At 40.0% G+C, this 24,660-nt stretch overlaps 1 protein-coding gene across 1 annotated transcript; it reads right to left on the reverse strand.

The window, feature by feature from the left end:
• Positions 1 to 416: 416 nt before the first annotated feature.
• On the reverse strand, positions 417 to 23,142 carry LOC141002100 (uncharacterized). Its single transcript, XM_073473310.1, has 48 exons — positions 23,088 to 23,142; positions 22,249 to 22,716; positions 22,056 to 22,103; positions 21,913 to 21,966; positions 21,711 to 21,758; positions 20,591 to 20,734; positions 20,365 to 20,463; positions 18,262 to 18,327; positions 18,096 to 18,176; positions 17,791 to 17,841; positions 17,290 to 17,448; positions 16,957 to 17,034; positions 16,809 to 16,853; positions 15,839 to 15,967; positions 15,449 to 15,745; positions 15,301 to 15,351; positions 15,196 to 15,222; positions 14,706 to 14,732; positions 14,558 to 14,620; positions 14,362 to 14,464; positions 14,219 to 14,283; positions 13,851 to 13,886; positions 13,696 to 13,749; positions 13,384 to 13,455; positions 12,471 to 12,533; positions 8,553 to 8,624; positions 8,395 to 8,421; positions 8,266 to 8,301; positions 7,645 to 7,680; positions 7,425 to 7,541; positions 7,161 to 7,262; positions 6,949 to 7,032; positions 6,791 to 6,841; positions 6,596 to 6,658; positions 6,417 to 6,476; positions 5,733 to 5,759; positions 5,518 to 5,568; positions 5,038 to 5,109; positions 4,867 to 4,914; positions 3,787 to 3,912; positions 3,562 to 3,693; positions 3,039 to 3,164; positions 2,868 to 2,942; positions 2,261 to 2,416; positions 2,018 to 2,158; positions 934 to 1,080; positions 653 to 802; positions 417 to 526 (listed from the first exon to the last, which is right to left on the reverse strand). Exons 1-48 carry the CDS (start codon positions 23,140 to 23,142, stop codon positions 417 to 419), a joined length of 4,392 nt encoding a protein of 1,463 aa, XP_073329411.1.
• Between the last annotated feature and the right edge of the window lie 1,518 nt (positions 23,143 to 24,660).

A 24,660-nucleotide genomic window follows, 5' to 3' on the forward strand; every position in this document is an offset into this window, starting at 1 on the left:
GAAAGAACAGACACCAGGCTTGTGTCAAATCATCAACAATCATATCAAACTAAATCAGTTATCCATGTATGAAACAAGTGGCCCACTTCCTAATGTGAAAGGACATCAGCTGATATCTTTCACCTTTTTGTCCTTGCCATCCCTGAGGCCCAGGAAAGCCTTGTTCACCTACAGTATGTCCACCAGAGGAGAGTGCTTTGAAATTGAAACTAGTTATTGACAATGATAACCACTTAAAATAACAGTTGTCATAGAGTTTATGGCGTGCCAAGCTACTGGAAGCCATTCTTAAAAACTCTGTTTTTTTCCTTGATGGTCTAACTGAGAAAATCAACTAGCCAGTCAATTTTTTTTATGGTTTCCTTTGTTGGATGAGGGGTGGTCATATGTTTAATGCCACAATGATATCTGAAGCATCAAGACCCGAGCAAACTGTTAGATGTACCTCTCTCTCCTTTTGGTCCTGGGAATCCCATGTCCCCTTTCTGTCCTGGTCTCCCGGGCGGCCCCACAATGGCTCCATGTGCTGTCAGAGGAGAAATGAATCGGTCATCATTCATGCCAATGTGCTCTCACACCCTTTCCCTTTTTTTCTGTACTGGGAAAATAGTGAGTGTGACGTTTTTAACTGGTATGGTAATGACTTCTTTACTTTTGAAGTATTCCACTAAATCAGTGACGTCTGTGTTGGAACCAAACAATCGGCTGTATCCAGGGGGACCTGGAGGGCCAGGTGGTCCCGGCGGCCCTTGGATGGCGCGTTCATTGTTGCTCCATTCACCATCACTTAGCAGACCATGAGCTGGAAGAAAACAGACAAGGTGAATAGTGTCAACCAGCACTGCTACCAGTAGATGTCATAATGGGACTCTTCAACTACATTACATGCAAGTCCTTCAATTTTAAAAGCACTTACAGCTCATATCAACTTACATTTGATGTATTCCACCACATCCACAACATTGTCATGGGAGCTAACCCAAGAACTGTGTCCAGGTGTTCCTGGAAGGCCAGGAGGTCCTGGAGGTCCTTGAACAACATGTTCAGAGTCTCTCACAACATCATGGAGAAGACCATGAGCTGCATGCGGAGGACAGTCAGGTAAGTAGACAGCCATATAACAATGACAGCAAGGTTCAGAGAGAGAAAAGTGTTCATGCTGTGGTGTGATGTGTGATGCGGTTCATGGCAAACTCCCTCTAGATCACATACTTTTGATATAATCAGTTACTTTGACAGCCATATTGGTGTAGTCTCCAGGATCTGGGTTCCAGTCACTGGCGCTAGTTAGGCCTGGCTCTCCCTTGTGTCCTGGAGGCCCAGGAGGTCCTGGTGGTCCAGGAAGTCTGAACATAGCTGCTCTCGAATTGTCACCTGAAGACAACACAACATAAGATCAGAAGAAGCAGTGACTCAGCCAACACAGTCAAATGTAACTATAATGCAGACGGGTTAGTCAAGTGACATTTTGTTTGTTTATTGATCATTCAGCATTATTACAGGCTCACAACTGTCATTAAAAACACTGAATTATTTTGTTGTCACAGTTAAGCATCACAATATGTTAATAGGCTAAAATCTAATATCTCATATCACAAAGGTGAAATCTAAAATCCACTATTATTTAGGAGTCTGCATATATAGGGAATTCTGGTGAAGGTCTATGTCAAGAATGTGCCTGAATTAAAGGTATATTTCTGTAAGAATTCTAATTCAAAACATTCAAAATGAACTACGTCTTCTGTTGCAGAGATGTCTACTGAAGTTAGCATGCTAACAAGCTAGCCCCAGTCAGTCCTTTCTCCCATTCTGCATGGCTAGCTGCATGGCTAACTGAGCGATCTAGCTAATGACAGCTACAGCTAGCAGCAGTTATACCCTACTCATGCGCTTACATGAGTCTAGGACAAGGAATTATCGTAGCTATATACGTCAAAAGTCATACACTTTAGCCTTAAAGACACATTTTGAATTTTTCTCCAATTTAAAATTTGCTAAAGTATTCCTTTAAACTTACTGTTGATATATTCTTGCAGTTCTGCTCTGAGCGTCTGTCTGTTGGCGTGCTCAGCATAGGAAACCAACCCATGCATTTGACCAGGGGGGCCCTCAGGTCCCTGGGGACCAGGGGGGCCTGGTGGTCCCCTGAAGGCGACACCTTTAGGAAGACAATGGAACAGATGTGGAGGCAGACACGATGTGAAGTATGCTTTCTCAGATAAGTTCCTCATGAACTGATGTAGTAAGTGTTTGGACCCACTTTGCAGGTAGTCACGAATGTCTGAAGTGAGGTAGTTCCCATATCCTTGTGGGCCGGGTGTGCCAGGTGGACCTTGTGGACCTTGTGGACCTTGTGGACCAGGAATACCTGGGGGACCAGGAGGCCCTTGAGGGCCCACATGTGCTTGATACCCAGCTAGTTGGAGTATGAAAATAAACATCTGTCAGCTTGAGAATCTAAATACTTCAGAATAGACACACACTAACATGAACAATAACACTCAGAAACCTGATTTTAATTGGGAGCCAATGGTACAATCCATTGAACTGGATAGTCGGAATTACTAAACAACCCCAAAATTTAAAATCCAAAAGAAGGCCTACGCTGCTGTATTTTACTGTCAGTCATAATGGAGGTACTGGTAGAGCCTTGTATTTTCTAAAGTGGTACAAAGTGGCCAGGTAAAAAGGTTTGAGAAGCACTGGTGTCATGTGTTATTATCAACTGGCATCGCTATTAATGACAAACAATGGGTTACTTGGCTAAAACTTCTACTCGAGTAAGACATTATTCCCAGCTTCAACTTCCAACTCCCTAGGTAAATGGAATGCACCATATCTGTCTGTTTTTTCATTGTGTTTCTTACTTGATAACGAGTTTCCAGGAAGACCAGGAGCCCCAGGAGGTCCTTGGGGTCCAGGAGCACCTACCACCCCCCTCTCTGGTGAAAAACAGGATCCACGGTCAATAACAGTCCTGTTCTTTCAACACAACACCTTATTAATAGGTAACCTGTTGGTCATTCTGTAACACTCACCATTCATGAGGCTGAGGACACGTTCAGCCACCTCCTGGGTGTTGAATCTGTAGCTGCCATGGCCTGTAGCTCCAGGAGGTCCTGGTGGACCGGGAGAACCAGAAACATATCTCCTCACGTCCTCTCCTGGACACAAATCATTGATACACTTTGGCAAATAGTCTCATATGCTATGATCTTCAGAGCTGGTATCAAGCCAACAAACTTCAAAGTTAAATGACATAACACAGATCATTAGACAGAAATTGTATGTTAATGTGTATGTGTGTGTGATCCTGACCATCCTTAAATGAGACTTACGTTGTAATAGATTGATGATGTCATTGACAGAGATGGAGCCAGATGAACCTGGAGGTCCAGGAGGACCAGGAGGACCAGGAGGGCTATGAGTCCCATCATATCCTCTACCTGTACCTGAATGGGTGGAAGATGTAAAGTGGTTTTCACCACTATTAGAAAAACAGTTGATTCTCACGTGAGGGCATCTTGTGTAGTACAACATTCTGAATGTCATTGGTCATACTTTGGACGTAAGCTATAACTCGTTTGGCCACATCGTCGACCAGCCCTTCGCCTGCGGACCCCGAAGCACCTGGAGCCCCTTGAGGACCAGGGGGCCCAGGAGGTCCAGCCAGGTACTGCCTGATGTTATCACCTGCATATCAACACAATTTAGTCTTAGACTTAGCTCTTTGTTTCATTCAATTGTAACGTTATATAAACCAAAGTAAATAAATACGTAGCTTACTCTGAAGGTATTCTGCAATATACTGGCCCACATCGGTTGATCCAGACCCACTTCCATCTCTTCCAGGTTGACCAGGCGGTCCAGGTGGGCCTTGAGGGCCTGGGGGAGCAGGACCGTATGAGCTACCTGCAAATCAACACAAAATCTTGTGTCTGTGTTTTTTATGTCTGTACATGGAGGAAAAATACTCAATTAGTAATTTTGGAGAATATTTTCTATAACTATTATTATTACTGCTGAAGTTTTAGCAGCAGCATTTGACCAAGCAACAATAACCTTTGCTGACTGGTGAAACAAATAAAGAAGTGCGTTAATCTGCAGCTAGTTGGTCACTAGATGCTCACTCCAACAACAACAACCTCCATTAAGTCCACCTTCGCGTTTAAATGCAAAGTTAATACAATTTCTCTACAAGAAATTTGGATCATAATAATTGGTTGTAACTTGAAGAAAATTTTGTAGTAGAGTACTTTGCAAATTTAGCATTTCATATTGTTGGACAGTTTTTGTGTGTTTTTTTCTTTTTTAAAGGATCAAAAACAGCAGCAGAACCAGAGATTCCTCTTAATTGTCAAAACCTACATTACCAACAATGCATTTCGATTGCCAACAATTCAGGCAGAGATTCTGGTGTGTTACGCTAGCAGCAGCTAACAAACCCTTTGGCAGCTAGCCTCACGAGGAGATGAGCTACAGAGATCTTGTATTGAAAAAACTTGTATTCTTCAGCCACAAGATATGTGGACTGATGTGGAAAAACAGTGGAGTTACCCCTAAGATTAAATCTCCACTTTAAATGATTTCAGAATGTGAAAGGGTATGTTGGGGTACTGCTAGTCCCAGCTTTATTTGTGTTGATCAGTATTGTTTAGCTACCCCAAGAGCTGTCAAAGTTGTTTAGTGAATGAATAAAAAGATATATCTGTTGGAGCATGTTTGCATGATTGACAGGTGCCATAATTGCTGTTGCTTTCTCACAGCCCTGTAGACCTTCTAAAAGCATTTCATTGTTCAAAATTATTGAAAAGATACTGTCTTAAGCCCCAATTTGACGTGATATGATATTTAGGACAGTCTTACCAACAGATACTCCGGGGACTCCTGGGGGACCAGGGACTCCTTCATCACCTGCAAGAAACACATAAACAGTATGAGAGACAAACTCCAGTGCTGCTGACTTCTGAATCAAAGAAAACAGGTCTGTAGGAGGCGATTTATAGAAGGTCACTCAGAACATTTGGGTGAGTTTACCTTTAGGTCCTTGTGGCCCCTCTGGTCCTGATGGACCCGGAGGGCCTCTAGCTCCAGGCTGACCCGGGAAACCTGACATGACAATAAAAACACTGATTTAACATCTGGTAAAAGAGCCTGGAGGTTCATTATTGACCAGTGAAATATCTCCACAACAACTGAACAAAGCCCACGTCTGATGGCAGCCACAACATGCAGCTAAAGGCTCTTGAATATTTCCAGCATGTGGACCAGCACGTGGAATAATGTAACACCACAACTCAACAAAAAATTGAACAAAAGTCTCGTTGTTGTTTTTAGAAATGTAAATGCAGAAATGTTACATATTACATCTTTTTAGCAAACTATTTGCTTATTTCATGCATCGTCCTCAGTGCCATGCCCACAAATAATGATTCTAAGCAGGACCCCCATGGATAATCTGTTTAATTATACATTGGTAAAAATCCACCTTATCTAATCTAAACGTTTTTCACATACCAGCTCCTCGTTCCCCTGGACTCCCTGGAAGACCCGGTTGACCAGGCTCACCTGAAAAAAAATCATCATTATGTATATATACATATATATATATATATATATATATATATACATATATATATATGTATGTATATACACATACATATGTATATCTGTTTTAAAATTCTGTAGTTTCTAAAAATTGTGACATATGCAGCGGTTTGCAGTTATCTCACCCTGGTACCCCTGTCCCCCTCGGGCACCTAAGGAGAAGGAATGAAGGAATGATAGGATGAAAGAAACTTTCTGTGAGCCAGAGCTTCTAAATCATTTCCAGGAGGTATCCTAATCTTTCTGTTGAGCTGAGACCTGCCACATTCACTCATTAGTTTAATACATTTTTTAATGTATGAATTATGGCTGGGCAATATGTACAATAGATATTATCATAATACAAGACTTGTTTTATCGTGATAAGTTCTGTCTTTTCCTGGTTTTAAAGGCTGCATTACAGTAAATTGATGTAATTTTCTGAACTTACCAGATTGTTAATACTCGCCTTTACCCACTCAGTCTTTATATCCACATTACTGATGATTATTTATCAAAAAACTCATTGTTTTAATATTTTGTGAAAGTACCAATAGTTATCCCTACAATATTGTCAAAATATTAATGTTGTGTTATCTGGTCAAAATAGAATAGATAATTGCTGTTGTCCCTCAGTCTGAACATTTATGAAGAGGTTTTGAGAAACTTTCAAAATGTTAAGAGATATATTGTGTATCGCGATTGACTTAAAATATGTGGATGTTTTTTTAAGGTCATGTCACCCAGCCCCGGCATGAATCCATTATGTAATGCACTATTTTTTTTTTTTAGATTCTTCTGATCAGAAACATCTGATTTGTCAAACCTACCTGGTGAACCCTGTGGGCCTGTGGGTCCTGGGGGTCCTGGTGGGCCAGCAAAAAAGGTTTCTAAGACAAAAGAGGGAAGAATACATCAAATATGCCATGCAAATGTTAAATATGACATACTGTATGTCCAGTTGTCTGAAGGCCAACAATACATCTGAGACGAGACGTCTTTCACCAACCTGAGGTAGGCACAAAGCTGCCAGGTTCTCCTCTCTCTCCTGGAGGTCCAGGTGAACCAACACCTGTGAGGACAGCAATGGGTCAATTACATTTGAGAGAGAAAAATGTGACGTTTTATTCTGACACTGCTTAAATGATGTTGTGTGCTGATAATCTGTCTATGTGTCTGTCTCTAATGCAAGATCCTTGTTTACCTGGCTGTCCAGGAGGACCTCTGCGTCCTGGAGGACCCTGTCTAGTCTCACCTGAACAAGAGTTACAACAGCATTTGAATAAATCATTAGTTTGATCTGAGCCTCAGTACCAAGTGTTTGTAAATTCCTTGATATTTTACAAATAGCTTTTGACATACCAGAAGGACCCTGAGGACCCGGTGCACCAGGAGGCCCTGGAGGTCCTGGTGGGCCAGGCAGTGCAGATACTGAGGAAACTTCTGCTAGAAGTGAAAACACAGGAGATGTGGTAGTGCACATTTCTGTAGATACAGAGTCATTCTGGATACAACCACCAGGTGGTACCAAAGTGATGGATGAGAGAGGTACTCACCGGCTGTTCGGGTGGAACTGGCAGTTTCTGAACTCGCGATGCTGATCCCAGGCTCGCCAGGGTTTCCTTGTTCTCCCTTCTCCCCCTTTTCTCCTTTCTCTCCTTTCTCTCCTTTTTCTCCTTGTTCTCCCTTAGAGCCTTGATAATTGTTTGAATTTTCCATCGTAGAAAAGACAAAAAAACAGAAAAAATATGTTCAATGCAGGAGAAAGATTTTTACATTTCATTTTACAGTTAATCCACTTTAGATGCCTAACATGGTCATCAAGGTTCTGGATTTACCAGGTTGTCCTGGGACACCAGCAGGGCCGATGGGACCAGACAGACCAGGGTTTCCAGCAGGACCTGGAGGACCACCAGGCCCCGGTGGTCCAGGGACAGCCACAGTATCAGAGCCAACTGAAAGGAATGAAAGAGAAACACCAGTTACAGAGACTGTGTTTCCTTTGGGCTAAAAACTAATACACGGTCCACTTTGTACAACAGGTTTTCCTGTTCTTACCTGGAGCGATGACTTTACCAGGTGATCCTGGTTCACCTGAAAGACAATGTTATGTTAGCTTATTAATGAAACAATACATTATAAACAAAATGTTTGTCTATACTTACATTAGCCTTTAAAAACAGTCTTTAGCATTTCTAATCAGAACCAGTCTGTGTTAAAGCTTTAATTAAAGCTGCTGTAAGTGTCATTTTAGCCAACTTCCTGTCTGTTTTGGAGCTAGCAATCTCCTCCCTCCTCTCTACGTCACCACATGAACGCACAGCTGTAATCATCAGACATAGCAGCAGACAGGAGGATCCTGCTCTTTGCGTGATCACGACATTCTTTCTGTTCTTATTTTAATAACAGAAAAAAATATTACTTACAGCTGCTTTAAAGACTTACAGCACACATCAAATTCTAAGCTTGGGCAACTTTGGCAATAAAAGGTTTAGTTATTCTGATATAACTCTCACATATACAGATGTTTAGTTGTACAGTCTGTACCCAAGTGGTGGCTTTTTGGATGCTTTTCCCTTCATTGGCACTTTTTAACTTTTGTAACCAGCCCCCTCTGTGGCAGTGTGTGGTGATGTGGACATTTTTGACTTTTTGCTTTTTAAGTAAATGAGGCATTACCTTTAACACCAGGCTGTCCTGGAATTCCAGCAATACCTGTGATAATTAGTCAGAGTATATATATTGAAATACACAAAATTTAACTTGTAAGGAAAGTAAAAATAATTTGAATGAAATATACTCTCATACCTGGGGGTCCTTGAATCCCAGGAGGACCTGGAGAAAAAATGTGAGTGTATGCAATCAAACAAAAATAAGATTCAGGACTTTTCTCATTCAATACCTGACAGACACAACTGATACATCATAACTGACTGTGTGAGCTACTATAATTGTGTGTTTGGTACCTGGTTGACCAATATCTCCAGCAAGTCCAGGTGGTCCTCTCACACCAGGAAGTCCCATCGAACCTGTTTCACCTGCAATTCATACACTGATAAATCTGTTGTGATCTGTTTTTGGCAGCTGCTGCAGAACTGTTGTAACTGTTGTTCAATAATTGAGAGGTTGCATGTCTGATCTCTGCAACTCCAACTCATTTTTACATGAAAAGACACATGATCAGACAGTGTTCTAATATCATTAAAAATATTTTAAATTTCAGTAATTTAATGTCACTGTCTTGTTCTTATTAATGACAGATCCATCTATCTAATAGCACTCTTTTTTTTTTCTTTTTTTTTTGAACTTTCTCTTTATTTAAACTTTTCAAACATTTTTCAAAACACTTCACAAGACAAAACAATTCACTTAACAAGACAAGACAATTCCTGACATATCATACAACATATCACAAAGCATACATATCGAAACCAGCTGCCATAAAAACAAATGAATGGATAAGCAGGTAGTCAAAAACAAAACAAACAAACAAAAAATTCTACTCATTCCAACCCCAGATATCTGGTAATGCAGGACCATCTCTGCTCAAACATGTCTGTTTTCAGCTGCAAACTGGCTGTCATTTTTTCCATTGAGTAGACATTTTTCAGTCTCTGGGTCCATTGACCTATGGTTGGGGGCTTCACGTCTCTCCAGTTAACCGTTATCATTTTCTTTGCTACTAGTAAAAGGATCCTCAGTACATATCGTTGATCAGCATTGTATACATCTTTCGGAATAATTCCTAATAAAAACAGTTTTGGATCCCAAGCAACATCTGTCCCCAACATAGTATCAATCTCCCTTTTGATGTCCCCCCAGAATCCACGCAGAACTGGGCAATCCCAGAAAATGTGTGTGGTGTCTCCAGTATTTCCACAATTACGCCAGCATAATGCTGCACTGGAATTCTTCACGTACATAGAAACAACAGGGGGAGTATTAAAAAATCTAATTTTTATCTTCCAGTCAAATTCTTTCCATAATTGACTATTAATGCCCTTATGGCATCCTGCCCACATGTCATTCCATTCAGAGTCTTCAATTATAACATTCATTTCTAATTCCCATTTTTCTTTAATATATTCCGTGTTTTGATAAGCATCCATTACTAGTCTTTTGTATATGTTAGATAGATGTTTTTTTGTTGGGTGTTGTTTCTCTAAAATGTTGATTAAGTACTCTTCTATCTCATTAGGGTTATTTCTGACCATGTCCCTTTCCTTGTGACATGTGACATAATGTCTGATCTGAAGATATCTATGAAAATCTTTTGATGAGAGGCCAAATTGCTCCTGAAGTTGAGAGAACGATTTAAATTCCATCCCTATAAAAAGTTGATTAATTGTACGGAGACCTCTGTCCACCCACCCTCTGAACCCACTGTCCCATAGGGAGGGCGGAAAATCTATATTTCCTACAATCAGTAGGGCCCTTGAGATCGACTCCGGTCCCTTAAGCTTTTTCTTCACAGTTGTCCAGACTTTTAAGGTGTGTTTTATCCATTCGTTCTTTATTTTGATTTTATTAACAGACTTTATATCTATGAAAGGGAGTACCGCTAAGGAGACCTCCTTTACAGAATCTTGCTCTATCTTAGTCCATATTGTCTCTTGGTCATTTCTGATCCATGCCACTATAGCACTTATCTGCGCAGCCCAGTAATAGCTTTTGAGATTTGGTAAACCTAAACCGCCCTTATCTTTAGGTAGTTGAAGAGATTTCAATCTTATCCTTGGTCTCTTCTTTTGCCATATAAATGTTGAAACTAACCTATCTAGCATTTTTAATGTGGAAACCGGTACTTTAATAGGGAGGGATTGAAATAAAAAGAGAAGTCTCGGTAGTAGATTCATTTTTACCGTCTCTATTCTTCCTACGAGGGACAGCGGTACAATTTCCCAACGTGCCACATCATTTTTTATTTGTTTAATTAATTTGTTATAATTCGCCTCAAATAGTTGGGTGGGATTAGGGGTAATAATTATTCCCAAATACCTAAATCCTTGTTTAGACCAGCGAAAGGAGACACTATTATTCAGTTGTGTAGGCCAGGTGCCTGAAATCATCATGGCTTCTGATTTATTTTCATAAATTTTATATCCGGACACTGATCCATATTCGTGCAAGGTTTTCATAAGTACAGGAATGGAAGAAAGTGGATTTTTTACAAAAAGTAAAATGTCATCCGCGAACAAAGCTATTTTATGAATTGAGCCTCCTTCATCTGTTATCCCTTGGATTTGAGCATTTTGGCGTATTGCCTCTGCCAGAGGCTCGATACTGATAGCAAATAAGATGGGTGACAGAGAGTCTCCTGGTCTCACCCCTCGTTCAATCCTAAAAAAGCTAGAACAGTGACCGTTAACTCTGACTTTCGAGCAGGGTTCTTTATATAGTAGGTTTATCCAGTTCACAAATTCATTCCCAAAGCCCATTTCTATTAGTGTCTGTTTCAGAAATTGCCAGTCCACCCGATCAAATGCTTTCTCGGCATCTAAACCGAGGAGCATTGACGGTTGACTGTCTCCTGCCGCTATTGCTTGCAGATTTAAAGCTTGTCTTATATTATTTGATCCTTGACGTCCTAATATGAATCCTGTTTGATCTGGTTGTATTAATTTTTTTATATTTCTTTGAATTCAGACTGCTAATATAGAGGTTAGGATTTTATAATCTACACAGAGTAAGCTTATTGGGCGATAGCTATTACATTGAAGGGGATCTTTTCCCTCCTTATGTATTACTGATAGTATGGCTTCTGACCATGAATTTGGGGGGTCTCCTGATTTTAGAACATAATTATATAATTTACACAATATAGGTGTAAGTTCATTCATAAATATCTTATAGTATTCTCCAGAGAAACCATCTATTCCTGGTGATTTATTGTTTTTGATTTTAAGAATGGTTTCCCTAATTTCCTTTTCTGTGATAGGCTGTATTAAAAATTCCACCTCCTCATTTGATAGTTTATTCATTTTAAGGGGTTTTAAAAACTCTAATATTCTTTTTTCCTTGAATTCAAGGTCTTCAGCCTTATATAGTTGTTTGTAGTACGTGGAAAATGAGTTTGCTATTTTAGTGGGATCTGCCTCAATAAGATTGGTTTCAGGATTCCTAATTTTTGGAACTGCACGGCTAGATTGGGCTTTTCTGAGTTGAAAAGCCAAAAGCCTGCTGGCTTTGTTACCCATTTCATAATATTTTCTATTAGTAAATCTCAGAGCACCCTCTGCTTTATATGTCAGAACCTCATCCAGTTGTTGTCTCGTCTCCTTTAGCATTTTCAAAGCGTCTTTCTTTCCAAATTGTTTGTGTTCTCTCGTTAATTTTTTTATTTCATCTTCCAAACTCTGTTGTTTAGCGAGTCTTTGTTTTTTTATTCTGGACCCTATAGAAATAATTTTCCCTCTTATAGTGGCTTTACTAGCATCCCATATAATTGAGGGGGAGACATTACCATCATCATTTACGATAAAGTATTCAGTCAGAGCCTCCTTCAGTTCTTGCCTAATATTCATATCTGTTAGCAGGGATACATTAAGCCTCCAGTGTCTGAAGTGATTGTCCGTACCTAGGTTGATTTTCATAGTCACAGGGCCATGGTCTGAAATAGTAATTGGTTCAACTGTACAATCTTTTATTCTATACATTTCAGTCCTTGATACTAATAGCACTCTTTTAGCATGGTGACAGCAAACATTTCTATCCAATCAACTTAAACCGTAGCAGCAGTTATTAAAAAATGTAACTCTTTTAGGACACCATTAGAATACACTCAGCTGACTGGAGGTATGATGTATTCCGAATCATTCTTTAGCTCTCAACAGTCTTGACATCACATATTTTCTTTTATTATTATTCTGAAGCCCTCTCCTTACCTGCAGTTCCCTTAGATCCCTTCGCTCCAGCAGGACCTTGTGGTCCATGTTGTCCTGGTTCACCTTCAATCATAAAAAAAAAAGCAGGAACCATCAAAATCAATACCTTTACCTAACCTATTACAGTTTTCTTACGAGAGTTTGTAAATAATCTCCGGCAGCGAAGTAGTGTCACTTATTAACGGTCTTCTGATATAATTGCAGACTGGCAAAGTATGTGGGGATTGCTAATGTCAGCCTGTAAAGCACTGCTAGCTGCTAGATAGTGAAGCAGTTTTCTTTGTTTCACAGTGTTTGTTTGTTTACATAAACGCCATCAACGATAACTAATGACATATGAGAGTCTTGAGGGGTTGTTCCAGTTCATAGGGGGAGATTTTAATCACTATCGCCTGTAAGTCTGTTCTGAAGGGAAGGGGGCACTTGAAAATGAAGACTATGAATACAAATTGGAAAAGGATTGGGCCCAAGTGAGCCTGTAGCAGCAAAACCATTGGGAGTGTTGCATTGATCAAGGCTGCATTTTCCTGTTTGTGAATTGAACTCTTCATTTGTGAGAGAACAATGGTATGTAGACTTGCTTTAGAACTGATGCCATCACTCAGTGCAGACACAATGCATGTAAAAGTTCACATTTTAAAAAGTATTTAAAGCTTACAAAAACACAAAATGAATATTTTAATTTTAAGTTTTGGAAACTCATGTTTTGAGCAGCATAAAGTTTTCAGTACATTATGAAAAAAAATATGGGGTTCTTTTTGGTTTGGGTTCTGTGTTATTTGAATAGACCATTTGGAAAAAGAAGTTCACAGTCATCTTTACCACATATAAATTCAGTAGCTGCTGTGGTAGGAACTGTATTATTATTCATTTTGCGCATGATATACGTATATAATGTTCTTCTGGGACACACCTGCCGGTCCGCGTGGTCCTCTCTCTCCCTGGTCTCCTTTGGTTCCTGGCGGCCCTGGTGTTCCTCTGTCACCTGCGTCAAAATAATGAAAACTGTCAATGGAGGGACCAGAGAGATATTCTAAATTGATGAAAGCTATACTGACATATACAACTATAATTTACTGATCAAACAATGTTCTGCAAAAACATAAGCCCAATCATTTCTCATTTCTTTCTGTCTTTTTGTTACACATCGTCATTTCTACTAACCATACATACGTCTTAACCAATTGTTAGAAGACAATTTTAGAAGATTAAGCCTAAAAGTTACCTTTTTCTCCTGGAGCTCCAGCTTCACCCGGGAAACCCTTTGGACCTGGAGCACCTGCACATAAATACAGTGTAATAGATTTAATATAGGACTGGTGATCAGGACCAAAGAACTAACAATATATTCAAAAAAATCAAGTGGAAAAGAATATTTACCAGGACTTCCCACTTCACCATGCTCTCCAGTGGCACCTACATCAAAAAGGAAAGAAAAGATACTGACCGTTGACTATCAGCATTATTAATACTCCTTAATGTACTGCAGCAAGTATACCATGTAATGTTTCAGCTATGTTAGTAGTAGCTGCTAGAGAACTGACTCTAACGTGTTTTCCCAACCTGGCAAAAGTTTCCATTCCAGTGTCTTGGTACACTTGCGACTTGTTTTAAAAAGGAAATGTTTTCATGTATGTTTTTTCATTCATGATGTAAAGTTAAAGTGGTTTGCATATGGACTGAACATACAAAGCACTGGTATGGTTCCATGAATGTTATCTGAACTCCATCATGACCTTTGACCTTACCTTTCGGCCCCACAGGTCCAGCAGCACCAGCAGGACCAGGACGTCCTGGCTCACCTTGATGTCCTGTCAAAACCAGGTCTCATTATGAGGCTGAACACCTCAACGTACAGCTATACATGATTTAACATGGGTGGCATACACATTTCCTACCTTTCTCTCCAAAACCTGGTGGTCCAGCCTCACCGCGGGGGCCCATCTGTCCCTCTCGGCCTCTCTGCCCTGGTGGTCCCTCTGGACCTGGTTCCCCTGTACAGAAAGGAGGAAAGACTCTGCCCATGTTTTCTTTTTTCCTCGTGTCGACTTGTCCTCACAGAACAATGAAAATGATCTTATCACTACCTGCACTTCCCTTAGTTCCCCTTGGTCCCTCTAATCCCGTGTGACCCATCTGCCCAGGAGGACCTTTAGAAATAAAACAGAGGGGTGGGGTGAGTTCATCACCTCTGTAGGAAGGAAGAGGCTTCAACACATTTGCTCTCAGTCTTACCTGGCAGGCCAGGAAAGCCGCTGTCACCTGCAAAGATCAATGCATAGCTGTTGGTTGCAGTTCAGAGTTTGATTCTTATATTCTACAGAACTGGAGACTGATATACATAGTGTCGCGACGAATACCTAAAACAAGTTCAACTACATGTTCTTTCTGGCAATAAATGTACTTGGGTATCTAAAGTACAAATAAATTAAAATTGCTACATTATGGGTTGACTGATAATTTTAATCCAAAGGTTAAATTTGCACTACCTTGTCTCTGATGCCACATGTGAACTGAAAAGTACCTCATAACTAACGTTATCAAATAAATGAGTTGGCCTCCAAAATGTAGTGAAGTAAGTATAAGTAGCAGAAGTAAAGTACAAGTACTTAAGTACAGAACTTTAGTAAATGTACATAGTTACATTCCATCACTGGATATGTATATATGATTCTTCATATATGTATCAACTGAATACACATAGAAATGCAGGGCAGTCTCTCACCTTTTGATCCCAGTGGCCCTGGATCGCCTGTGAAGAAACAGTCAGTTAGGATGGATGTAGATAAATATTCAGTTACTAATTATTTAATGATTTATACAAACATGCCTTTAGGGCCTGGCTGTCCTCTCTCCCCTTTTAGTGAGTATGCAAGTGTTTCTAAAAGTGGGGGGAAAAAAAAATAGGATTATTTACTGAAATCAATTACTGATCACTGACAGCTGGGTTGATTTAACATGGTGTTATATTTCTGTACCTCTTACAGCATCTGACTGCAGTTCAGCCCTGACCAGATGCTGGACGGTTCTCTGCAGGGCAGCGCTGTCCTGTGCTGATCCACGTCCTGCACCAGGACCAGCGGCCCCTAGGGTGATCCCATTGTCAGAGTGTGTGAGGGTTGATCCAGAAGAACTTCTATCGATGTATGACGAGTCCAGCGGGTCAATGATGTTGATGCCAGAGGAGGCCGACAAGTGGCTTGACCTGGCTGAAGCAGTGCCAGTAATGGCCTCAAGAGCATCGACGCGGTTCTTGAGGCGTTTCACTTCTTCACCTGAGGGATGATAGACATGTGCACGCCATCTTCAGTGAGCCCTATTAAGGTAAATATGCTACTGGAGATACATGTTTTATTTTACTGACTCACCCAAAGCAATGAGTCCAAAGAGGAGGCCGAGGAGGAGGAGCAGGCTGAGCAGGAGGCCAAGCAGCCACTTCCACCAGCTGCAGCAGGAGCAGAAGCCAAAGCCGAAGCCTGATTTATCTTCACGGATCTCTGAGAAACAAAACCTTGTTCTGTCAGGCTTGTATTTTTTTCTCCCAAAACAGTAAGAAAACTGAAGTGGATGCATTACAGGAGGGTTAAACATAACACCTCCAATTAGTACTTAGTTTAATTAGTATAAATTACACTGAGCTCAGTGTCTTACTGTCCATGGTTTTTATAATTCTTACATGTATTCTAACTTGTCACATTTTTTTGGAAAGCAAATAAGATTTTTTCTTGCAGTGTTAAAGTATTTAGTTAGTCATGGAGCTAAGTAGCCCTGTTAGCTGACTGAAGTCTGGCTAGACCGTGACCTCGGATCACCTGGTGTCGTCACAGCAGGCAACTACACTAAGCTTTACCGGACACAGTCACCTCCCAGGGAACACAGGGGGACACCAGACTGGGACGGGACATAGCCTTGCCTGTCATCACACTGAGGCTATACTATTGGACTATCACCTCTTGAGGTACAAAGTGGTATTACAGGACAGGATGGACTGGGGCTAGCTGGTTAGCATGCTAACTTCATACGATATAATGTCAACAGTTTTTTCTTCACACTCTTTTGATAATGTTTGTTAACTTTTTGTAATGTTTGAAATAAAATGATGGCTATATCTTAAATCATGCTTCTTTAAGATGTGTAACAAACAACATATTATTTTACATTGCATTAATGTGACAAAAGTGAAAAATAAAACTGAAAAACAATTTTTCGTATGTAATAATCCAAGAGCTACTATAGCAATTCTGTTGTTAATCTAGATTTTGGTGGGGGTCTGTCAGGATTTGACTGTAAACCTGGACAGACTATAATAAAAAGAGAAAAGTGAAAATGGGACAATACCTGCATAGGTGGCTTTGTCTTTGGTAGCAACTTTTAGGGCTGCAGCTTTAAAAACAAAATGAAACAGCAAATATTTAGATGCCAAACACGAGACATAATGTATGTGATTAATCCAATAAATGATAAGGTCTGTTGTATATTAGTCTACATTTAGCATCTGTTCCTTCCATTGTGCTGGATGAAAATGTTTGTTTCTCTCTCTTCAGTGAGTCTTCTGAGTGGGGAGCTACAAGACAGAACAATTACATGTACACCATCATTAATCACTAAAAACACTAATCATGCATAGGAAATGATTAACAGGTATACATCTTTGTTGATTCTAAAATAGAAGTAGCAGTTAAAGTAGTTGAGACAGTGTACCACTTTGTCAAACACATGATTCTGTATTTATTAACATTTTACACAACATTCCAACCTATTTGGTATCTGGGTTGTAGTGTTAGCAGTAGCAGAAGTACTTAGTAGTATTCAGTATTACCAGAGGCAGTAGCAGGTGCAGCAGACATGAACTGCTTCCCCGTGTCTTTGGTCATGACCAGCCGCTCTGTCTCCTTGACAGGAGCGTTCTCCTTCTCGATCATCACAAACTTAAAGTCTTTGGCCGAGGCTTCCTCATGAGTGGGACTGCTGGGTCTCACTGTGACAAAACAAAACAACATGACATTCAAACATAATGACCTCCTAAATGCACTGTACTAACTAGCATCCAGTGATATTGTAGTAAAGTACAAACAGACTTAACTGTAACGGCTACATGATTACAATATTTTGAGATATTTTGATTCACAGTTTAACTTCTTGAATAACCACAGTGTCACATACCATGACACCAAATCATTTAATTTGCTATACCATATAATTATTAATGTATATTGTTTCTAACAAAAGTTGGTAAACTCTCTTTGACAGATGATAAAACTACTGAATGAAGTCAATGTGTATTTAAACACAATGAATCAGTCTAACTATCACAGTTCACCTGTGGTTGTGATGATTCCAGTGCCAGATGCATTTTTCTGCACACCATAAACTGTGAAGAGACAAACACACATATGTATAATAATTCATGATTCCTTAATAATGCTATAGTACTAAATCTTACAGAACACAGTTTTTTTACATTAACTCCTAAATACCCCAAAACCTTTTCACCTTCCCATTGTTGTTGTTACAGTAAGACATTATCAGGTGATTTGAAGAAAAGCCATGGATATTTTTGATTCTTCATATTAGCATCTTCTACAGCATCTTCATCACTACATGCATGGAGAAGACATGTCTTACCAAAATGTGCGTTGCTTCCAGTGGGAGAGAGGACAGCGGGGCTGGTAGTGACCAGGTTATTCTGAACACCATACATAGGAACTAAGGCAGAATGGGACAACAGCATGGTTATCTACTGATGATCAGTGACAAGCTAAGGGAGTGGACCCGACAGCAAGAAGCTCACCAGTGCTGCTGGCAGACAGTCCACTGTTCATGGAGGGACAGCTGAATGTCAGGTTGTTCTGAACTCCTCCTGTAGGTGACAGAGCAGAGCACATTTGTCCATCTATTACAGCTGGGAAATAAAAGCTTACATGAAAAACTCTGGCTTTATTCACCTATAACCAGGAGGCGATTTGAGGGGCAATCAACCTTGTTGGCAAAATGACTAACATGTACCCCCCATGGTAACCTGACATCCCCCCTCTCCATCCCCTATAGCAGAGAGAGTGCAGGGGCAGAGGGGTTGTTTAGTGGAATATGTTAGTCTAGTCTGCCTGACTCACTGATCCTTTATCTGACGGAGGTTTGTGCAAATTACCATCTTGGTCCTCGACCATGGCTCTGAATTATCAGTAGCCTAACTGTGCTGTGTATTGATAAACCTATGGTGCTGTCTGCGTTGCTGAACTAGCCGGCAGATGAGTAATTGCGACTTTTGCTCTCAGTCCCATCCTTCTGTCTGTTATGTCTTGGGTCTATAATATTTCATAAAGTAGATACTACTACTTCTCAATTCTATACTATATTGTAGCCGATATACTTGCATGAGGATCATAGAGACACATTATAATATCCTATAATATTCCTACAATATTAACTTCTATGACCCTAGCCCTAACCCATCTTGGCCATCATCTCCTTTACAAATGACCAAATCACCAACTGCCTAGAACTACCATCTCACACAACAGGAAACAAAACAAAACAAAAACATTTTCACAAGTCACAACATGCAGGACTTAAGGTGATGTCTAATGTTCATTAGTCCATCACACCTCAGTAACGAACATGGTGCCAAATTGATCGACTGATTCACTATAAACAGCAAAGGGTCTTATTGCAAATAACTCTTGGTACACAAAGTATTCCAGTAGGATTTCAATAATATAGCCATTGTATGCTACATTTCTTGGTGATGTCGGCTTTCAGTTGTATATTTGAATATGGTTATTTTTATTTCATGTTTCAACTACATGACTGCACTGGCAAAGTTAGTATTTGACCTTTAAAGTGAACACCTATTTGAACTTTTTTTTAATCAAATAGCATTCCTAAGTTAAGCCTCTGCTTGCTTGGTCCCCTCAATCAATTAACAACAGGAAAATACTGCGTATGTAGAGTATATCTCTTGATGACTGCAGTTTTTAGTTGATAAATCCTGTTTAGACAGTGGCTCCCTTGGCTTTAAAGGGTCAGTTCACCCAAAGTGTAATGGGTTGAGGTTTTTGGATAAGCCACAAACTGAGTTTTTGTTACTTTCTACTTTCTGTTGTAGAATAGTCCCTATGAAAATAGCAGTGTCTGAAAACACAAAATGAATTTTAGTTTTTCTGATGCTTAACACTTAAACACAAACAGAAGCCGAGAACAGCTACTACTGCAATTATTTTTCAATGCCATTATCTCAACATCACAAGTTAATTATTTTGTTATCTTGAGATAACAAAGCTTATTCTCTCAGTCAATTTATCTTGTTATCTCATATAAAAAAGCCTTGTTATCTCAAGATGCTGAGATAATTAACCCTTTATCAAGAGAGAATAAAAGGTCGTTCCCTCATATTACTTATGTTGTTTATTAGCGATCAGGCATGCATAGATGGCATCTACACATCTCAACAACTGATCTGAGCTGAAAATGTAAGATCAAGGAGTGCCATTCAGTTCATAACAAGTTCATTTGGTTTGCTTTGAAACTCCCAAACCCACCCTACAGGGCACTGTGTGTATGTTATGGTCCACTCTTATGAATCTTATGAAGGTGTTCTCTCATTATGAATGATCTTGTAATCTCAAGAAATCTGTCTTTATTTTCTTGAGATAACAAAATAATCATGAGAAATCAACTTCATAAGATTCATAAGTAAATACATATTAATAATAAATCATTGTTTTTATTCTTGGCTTTCATGGTATTGATAAAACAAAAACGTGCTTTTGTTGTGAAAAAAACAAATCAGCTCTGGTATAAGGTATGGTCCTGTAACAGTTAATTGAGAGTGGTTAAATATGATGCAATCACATCCTCAGGTTGCTGATGTTATGGGTTGTCATATATGACTGACCTGACTGGTAGAGGGTGGAGGAGGTGGACAAGTTGTTGGGGTTGGTATTGTAGCTGTAGCTGCTGCTCACACCTCCGGACCAAATGCTGCCATATTGGTCTAGTATTGAAGAAAGAGAAATAGTTTACAGACATGTGAAATATTAAAACCTGAGGGCAGACCACATGATTAGAATTCTTTAATATCAATCTCAAAGATAACAGCCATGACAGCTGATTAGTTGAACCTGTGTTGGAGCTCTCAGACATGGCCCTAGTTTCCGTGCTGGCTTTCCTGGGGATGGGCAGCGTGTTGTTGGGGGACTGAGTGGGGCTGGTGCTGGTGGAGGGGTTTCCTCTCAGCAGACGCTTCACGTCATCCAGCTCCGTCCCTGCACGGCACAACTAACAGTGGGCATCAAACGGAGGACCGCTCCACCTCCACTTACCAGTTAAATTCAAACTAAATTCAGAATCTGCTCTTTATTTTCTTGATCAATCAATTCATTGACTTTTATATACTGATGGGCAGACATGTGACTCAAGTCATTTGGTCCAAGTCTCAAACAAGTCCCTAGTCATTTTTTCTTCAGCAAGTGGTCAAGTCACAGGTTCTGTCAAGTGAGTCCTCAGTTTAAGAAAGTCCTCCCTTTAACACTGCAGTCTAACTGGCAGTATCCGGTCCTTATAAAGAGAACAGACATGGTATTGGTACCTGTCTAGTAATATTGGCCATTTTCTAACCTGTTCAAAAAGTATGACAATTAAATGAATTTATGTTATAAATACTTTATTCAGTGAAATAAATGTAATCAAATGAAACACAAATAACTTCATAAAAGCTCTTATTTTTTCATTTAATCTCAATCAAAGAATAAAAATCCATCCCCATCACCTTTAAACAGTGAAATACTAAAAAAAAAAAAAAAAAAACTGACAACAAAAAAAATGTAAACAAACATGTCATTTAAGTCATCATTTCTCAAGTCAAGTCAAATGTCTTTAACTAAAGTCCAAGTTGAGTCTTAAGTTTTTGCTGTCAAGTCAGGTTGCAAGTCATCAAAACAGTGACAGTTGACCCGAGTCCACATCCCTGCTGTTGAGCTGTTCTTTTTTTTCTTTTCTTTCTTACAGTGCATCACATTGAAAGGTTCTTCATATGTTTTATATGTCAAATCTTTATTGTTAAAGGTGCTGGTGACTATAGCTGTCACACAACTGCAGTGGAGTAAAAAAATACATAAATAAATACATGTCCCCCCTCTGGACTAAAAGTAGTAGAAGTAGCTTATATTTGTACAGTCAGTTACATTCAGTCACTGCAGATACTGTATGTGGATATGCATCAACATGAAGAGTCATACTCACAGCTTGCTGTAGGAGAAGCACTCTGAAGCCTGGCCCTGATCTCGCTCTCTGAAAAACAGAAAACGTTGTTGAGTAAATGTAATTATTGCTGTAACTTATGACTAATCTGTCAAGTAACAGTCAAAATTGTATCAATATCTAATTATATGTATTGTTTATGTTCTATCCCTTCATGTATACTGTGTCAGAGCTGTCAGTGTACCTCTGGTCGGAGCTCTCCCTCTGGTGGCAGGACTTGAAGTTGCAATTGAGGTGCCTGAAAGAAAATAAAAACGAAAATTCAAAAATTAACATGAATACATGTGCACATTCCAGAGTATACTGTGAGATTCATGTAAAACTTACTGTACTCCTTCCTGTTATACTCTGGAGAAGAGTTTGTGCTTGAACTCTCTGAAACATGGTGGCAAAATAAAGATCATATTAATCTTGGGTTTATTTGCTCTGAAGTAGAGTGTTGGCCCCTCAAGTCTACAAACAACGTGAAAGATGAGTACAGCAGTATGAATAACTGCATGACCTTTGACATATGACTAACCATCAAAGACATCTGAGAGAGCTGAAGCCATGGTGGTCACACTCTTCCTTTCCTTTGGAACAGGTGAGTAGTTGATTCCAGAGGATGATCCTTTCTTCACTTCCCCAGATCCTCCTGAAGCGTGGCTGGTCTTTGTCACTTTTGAAACTGTCACAGCACCTAGACCGCCTTCCCCTTTTCCTTCTCTGCCACCACTTGCAAAACTAGAGGACATGCTAGAGGACCCCCCTCCAGCAGCCCTTAACCCTGCCGCTGAACCACCTGAAGCTGCTGAACTTCCTCTACCTGAGGATACAGCAGAGGAAGCTCCTAGAGTAGTGATGCTGATAGCTCCAGTGCCCTTTCCAGCCCTGGATCCACCGGCACCATGGGAACTGCTGGATGTGATCAGAACTGAGCTGCTCGTGCTGCTAGAGCCTCCTGATGCAGCTCTTCCACCTGACCCCACTGCACTCAGAGAAAGATCATCTAGAGGAAAGAAATTAAATTAAAAGAACAAAGGAGAGGATTTACTAACTCGTTATGATGAATCACATGAATCATTTATTATATTTTTTATTTAAAATAAAATCAGACTTTTTTCTCTAAGGGCACACTCACACCTGGCCCAGTTGCTCTGTACCATACCAAAGCATGATTTTCCCTCCTCCCCAGTTCCCTGCTGGCCTGCACTCACATTGCTCCGCCCGCAACCAGGCCTGAGCACGGTCACCTCTTACAAGTACATCATCATGTCATAGCACGGTCGCGCCACAAAGGAGAACAACACAGAGAACGTGACTTTACTGACTTTTTTATGGTTTATTCTGTGTCGTTTTGGTCATAGACGACCTTCTCACATTCCTGGATTTCTTGATTATGCAAGGCGGCGTAATACGCATGATTATACTTCATCTCCAAGAGGCAAGAGCAACCGTACCGTGCCAAAGCACACCTCTTCCAACCATGCCAGAGCCAAGAAAGTGTACCGTGCTTGAGGAGTGCTCACACTAGTCAAACAAACTGGACTTTAGGGGTCAAACGTGCTTGGGCTCGGAACAGATTGCCTAGTGTGAGTGTGCCCTAAGAGACACATCTTTTCCAGTACACAGATGGCATTGCCTGCTGGGGCTGAGGATGGCTAATATCTTACTGCATGATCCAGTTTCAACTACATGACTGCACTGGCAAAGTTAGTATTTGACCTTTAAAGTGAACACCCATTTGAACTTTTTTTGTTATTAAATAGCATTCCTAAGTTATGCCTCTGCTTGCTTGGTCATGTGCCTGGACATGCCTTACATGCCTTACTCTATACCATTAAAACCTTCTACTCTTATATGAGATTGGTTTATGACACTCACTCAAGTGTCTACTGCTGGTGCTGCCCACGGTGGTGATTTTACTGGTCTATGAAAAATTATTAACAATCTCTTGGAAACTTGACCAGCCTCTGGCTCTGAAATATCACATTTCAAGTGTTTCTCAAACTGTCTGTGACTTTGAGCGACTCCAGAGCCTCGTAATGAACAGAACAGATGTGTTGTTTTCAATCAACTCATTTGTAAATGTAACCATCATTATTTGAATTTGCTGTTTTGCTGTGTTGTCAGGCTTCAGCAATGTGGCTGACCTTTTTGGGATCATTTTCGTGCCACTGCCTGCAACATTAGAACGTCGGTGTCACGATTTATTTGAAAAATGATCAGCAAGAGATGACAACAGAGACAATGATGAGTGAGTAGGCTACGCTTTTTTTGTAAGACCATCATCTAATTAATCTATGATTTAAAAAAAAACCCCGGGTTGTATTGGTTAAGTGGTAAAAAAAAGTTTGAGAAACACTGCTCTAGTGGTATGACGACAGTATGTGTATCACTAATTATATCATTGTCTAATATATTGCAACAGAAATAAATCCTGAAACCTGAAAATAAGTTTGCATTTCTGCACTCCTGGTTCCCGTGTCTCGAAGTCAATGGGTTTTCGGTTAACTGCTTGAAATAAGGTCTGTGATTAACACAAGCTTAAGAGATTACCACGTTTTGTTCTATGATATTAAATACCTGAGTAAATATCCAACATTTGAATAAAAAAGTGTTTCCCTGTCAACATGTCTACGAAAAAAGGCAGTTGCTAACAAGTGGCTAAATGAGACTCCAGAGGTTATACATTAAACATCATCTACCTTATCAGTCCACCTTTATAGTAATGTGTGTATAGTGTTGTAGGACACCTAGTGGTGGTGACGGTGAAGTCGTCACTGTGATGTAGGCTAGTTTGTTCATAGCCTAACGTTAGCTTTTTACTTCTGGCAATTGCATTTACATTTCAAAAATCGTAAAAGTGGTGTTCACTTCCAAAGATTATCTTGCTTTACAAAACATGTAAGTATCACAAACTTGTGTTCAGCATGGAGCTTATTTTCTGCCA

Source organism: Pagrus major, chromosome 1 (assembly GCF_040436345.1).
Source record: "Pagrus major chromosome 1, Pma_NU_1.0".
NCBI lineage: Eukaryota > Metazoa > Chordata > Actinopteri > Spariformes > Sparidae > Pagrus > Pagrus major.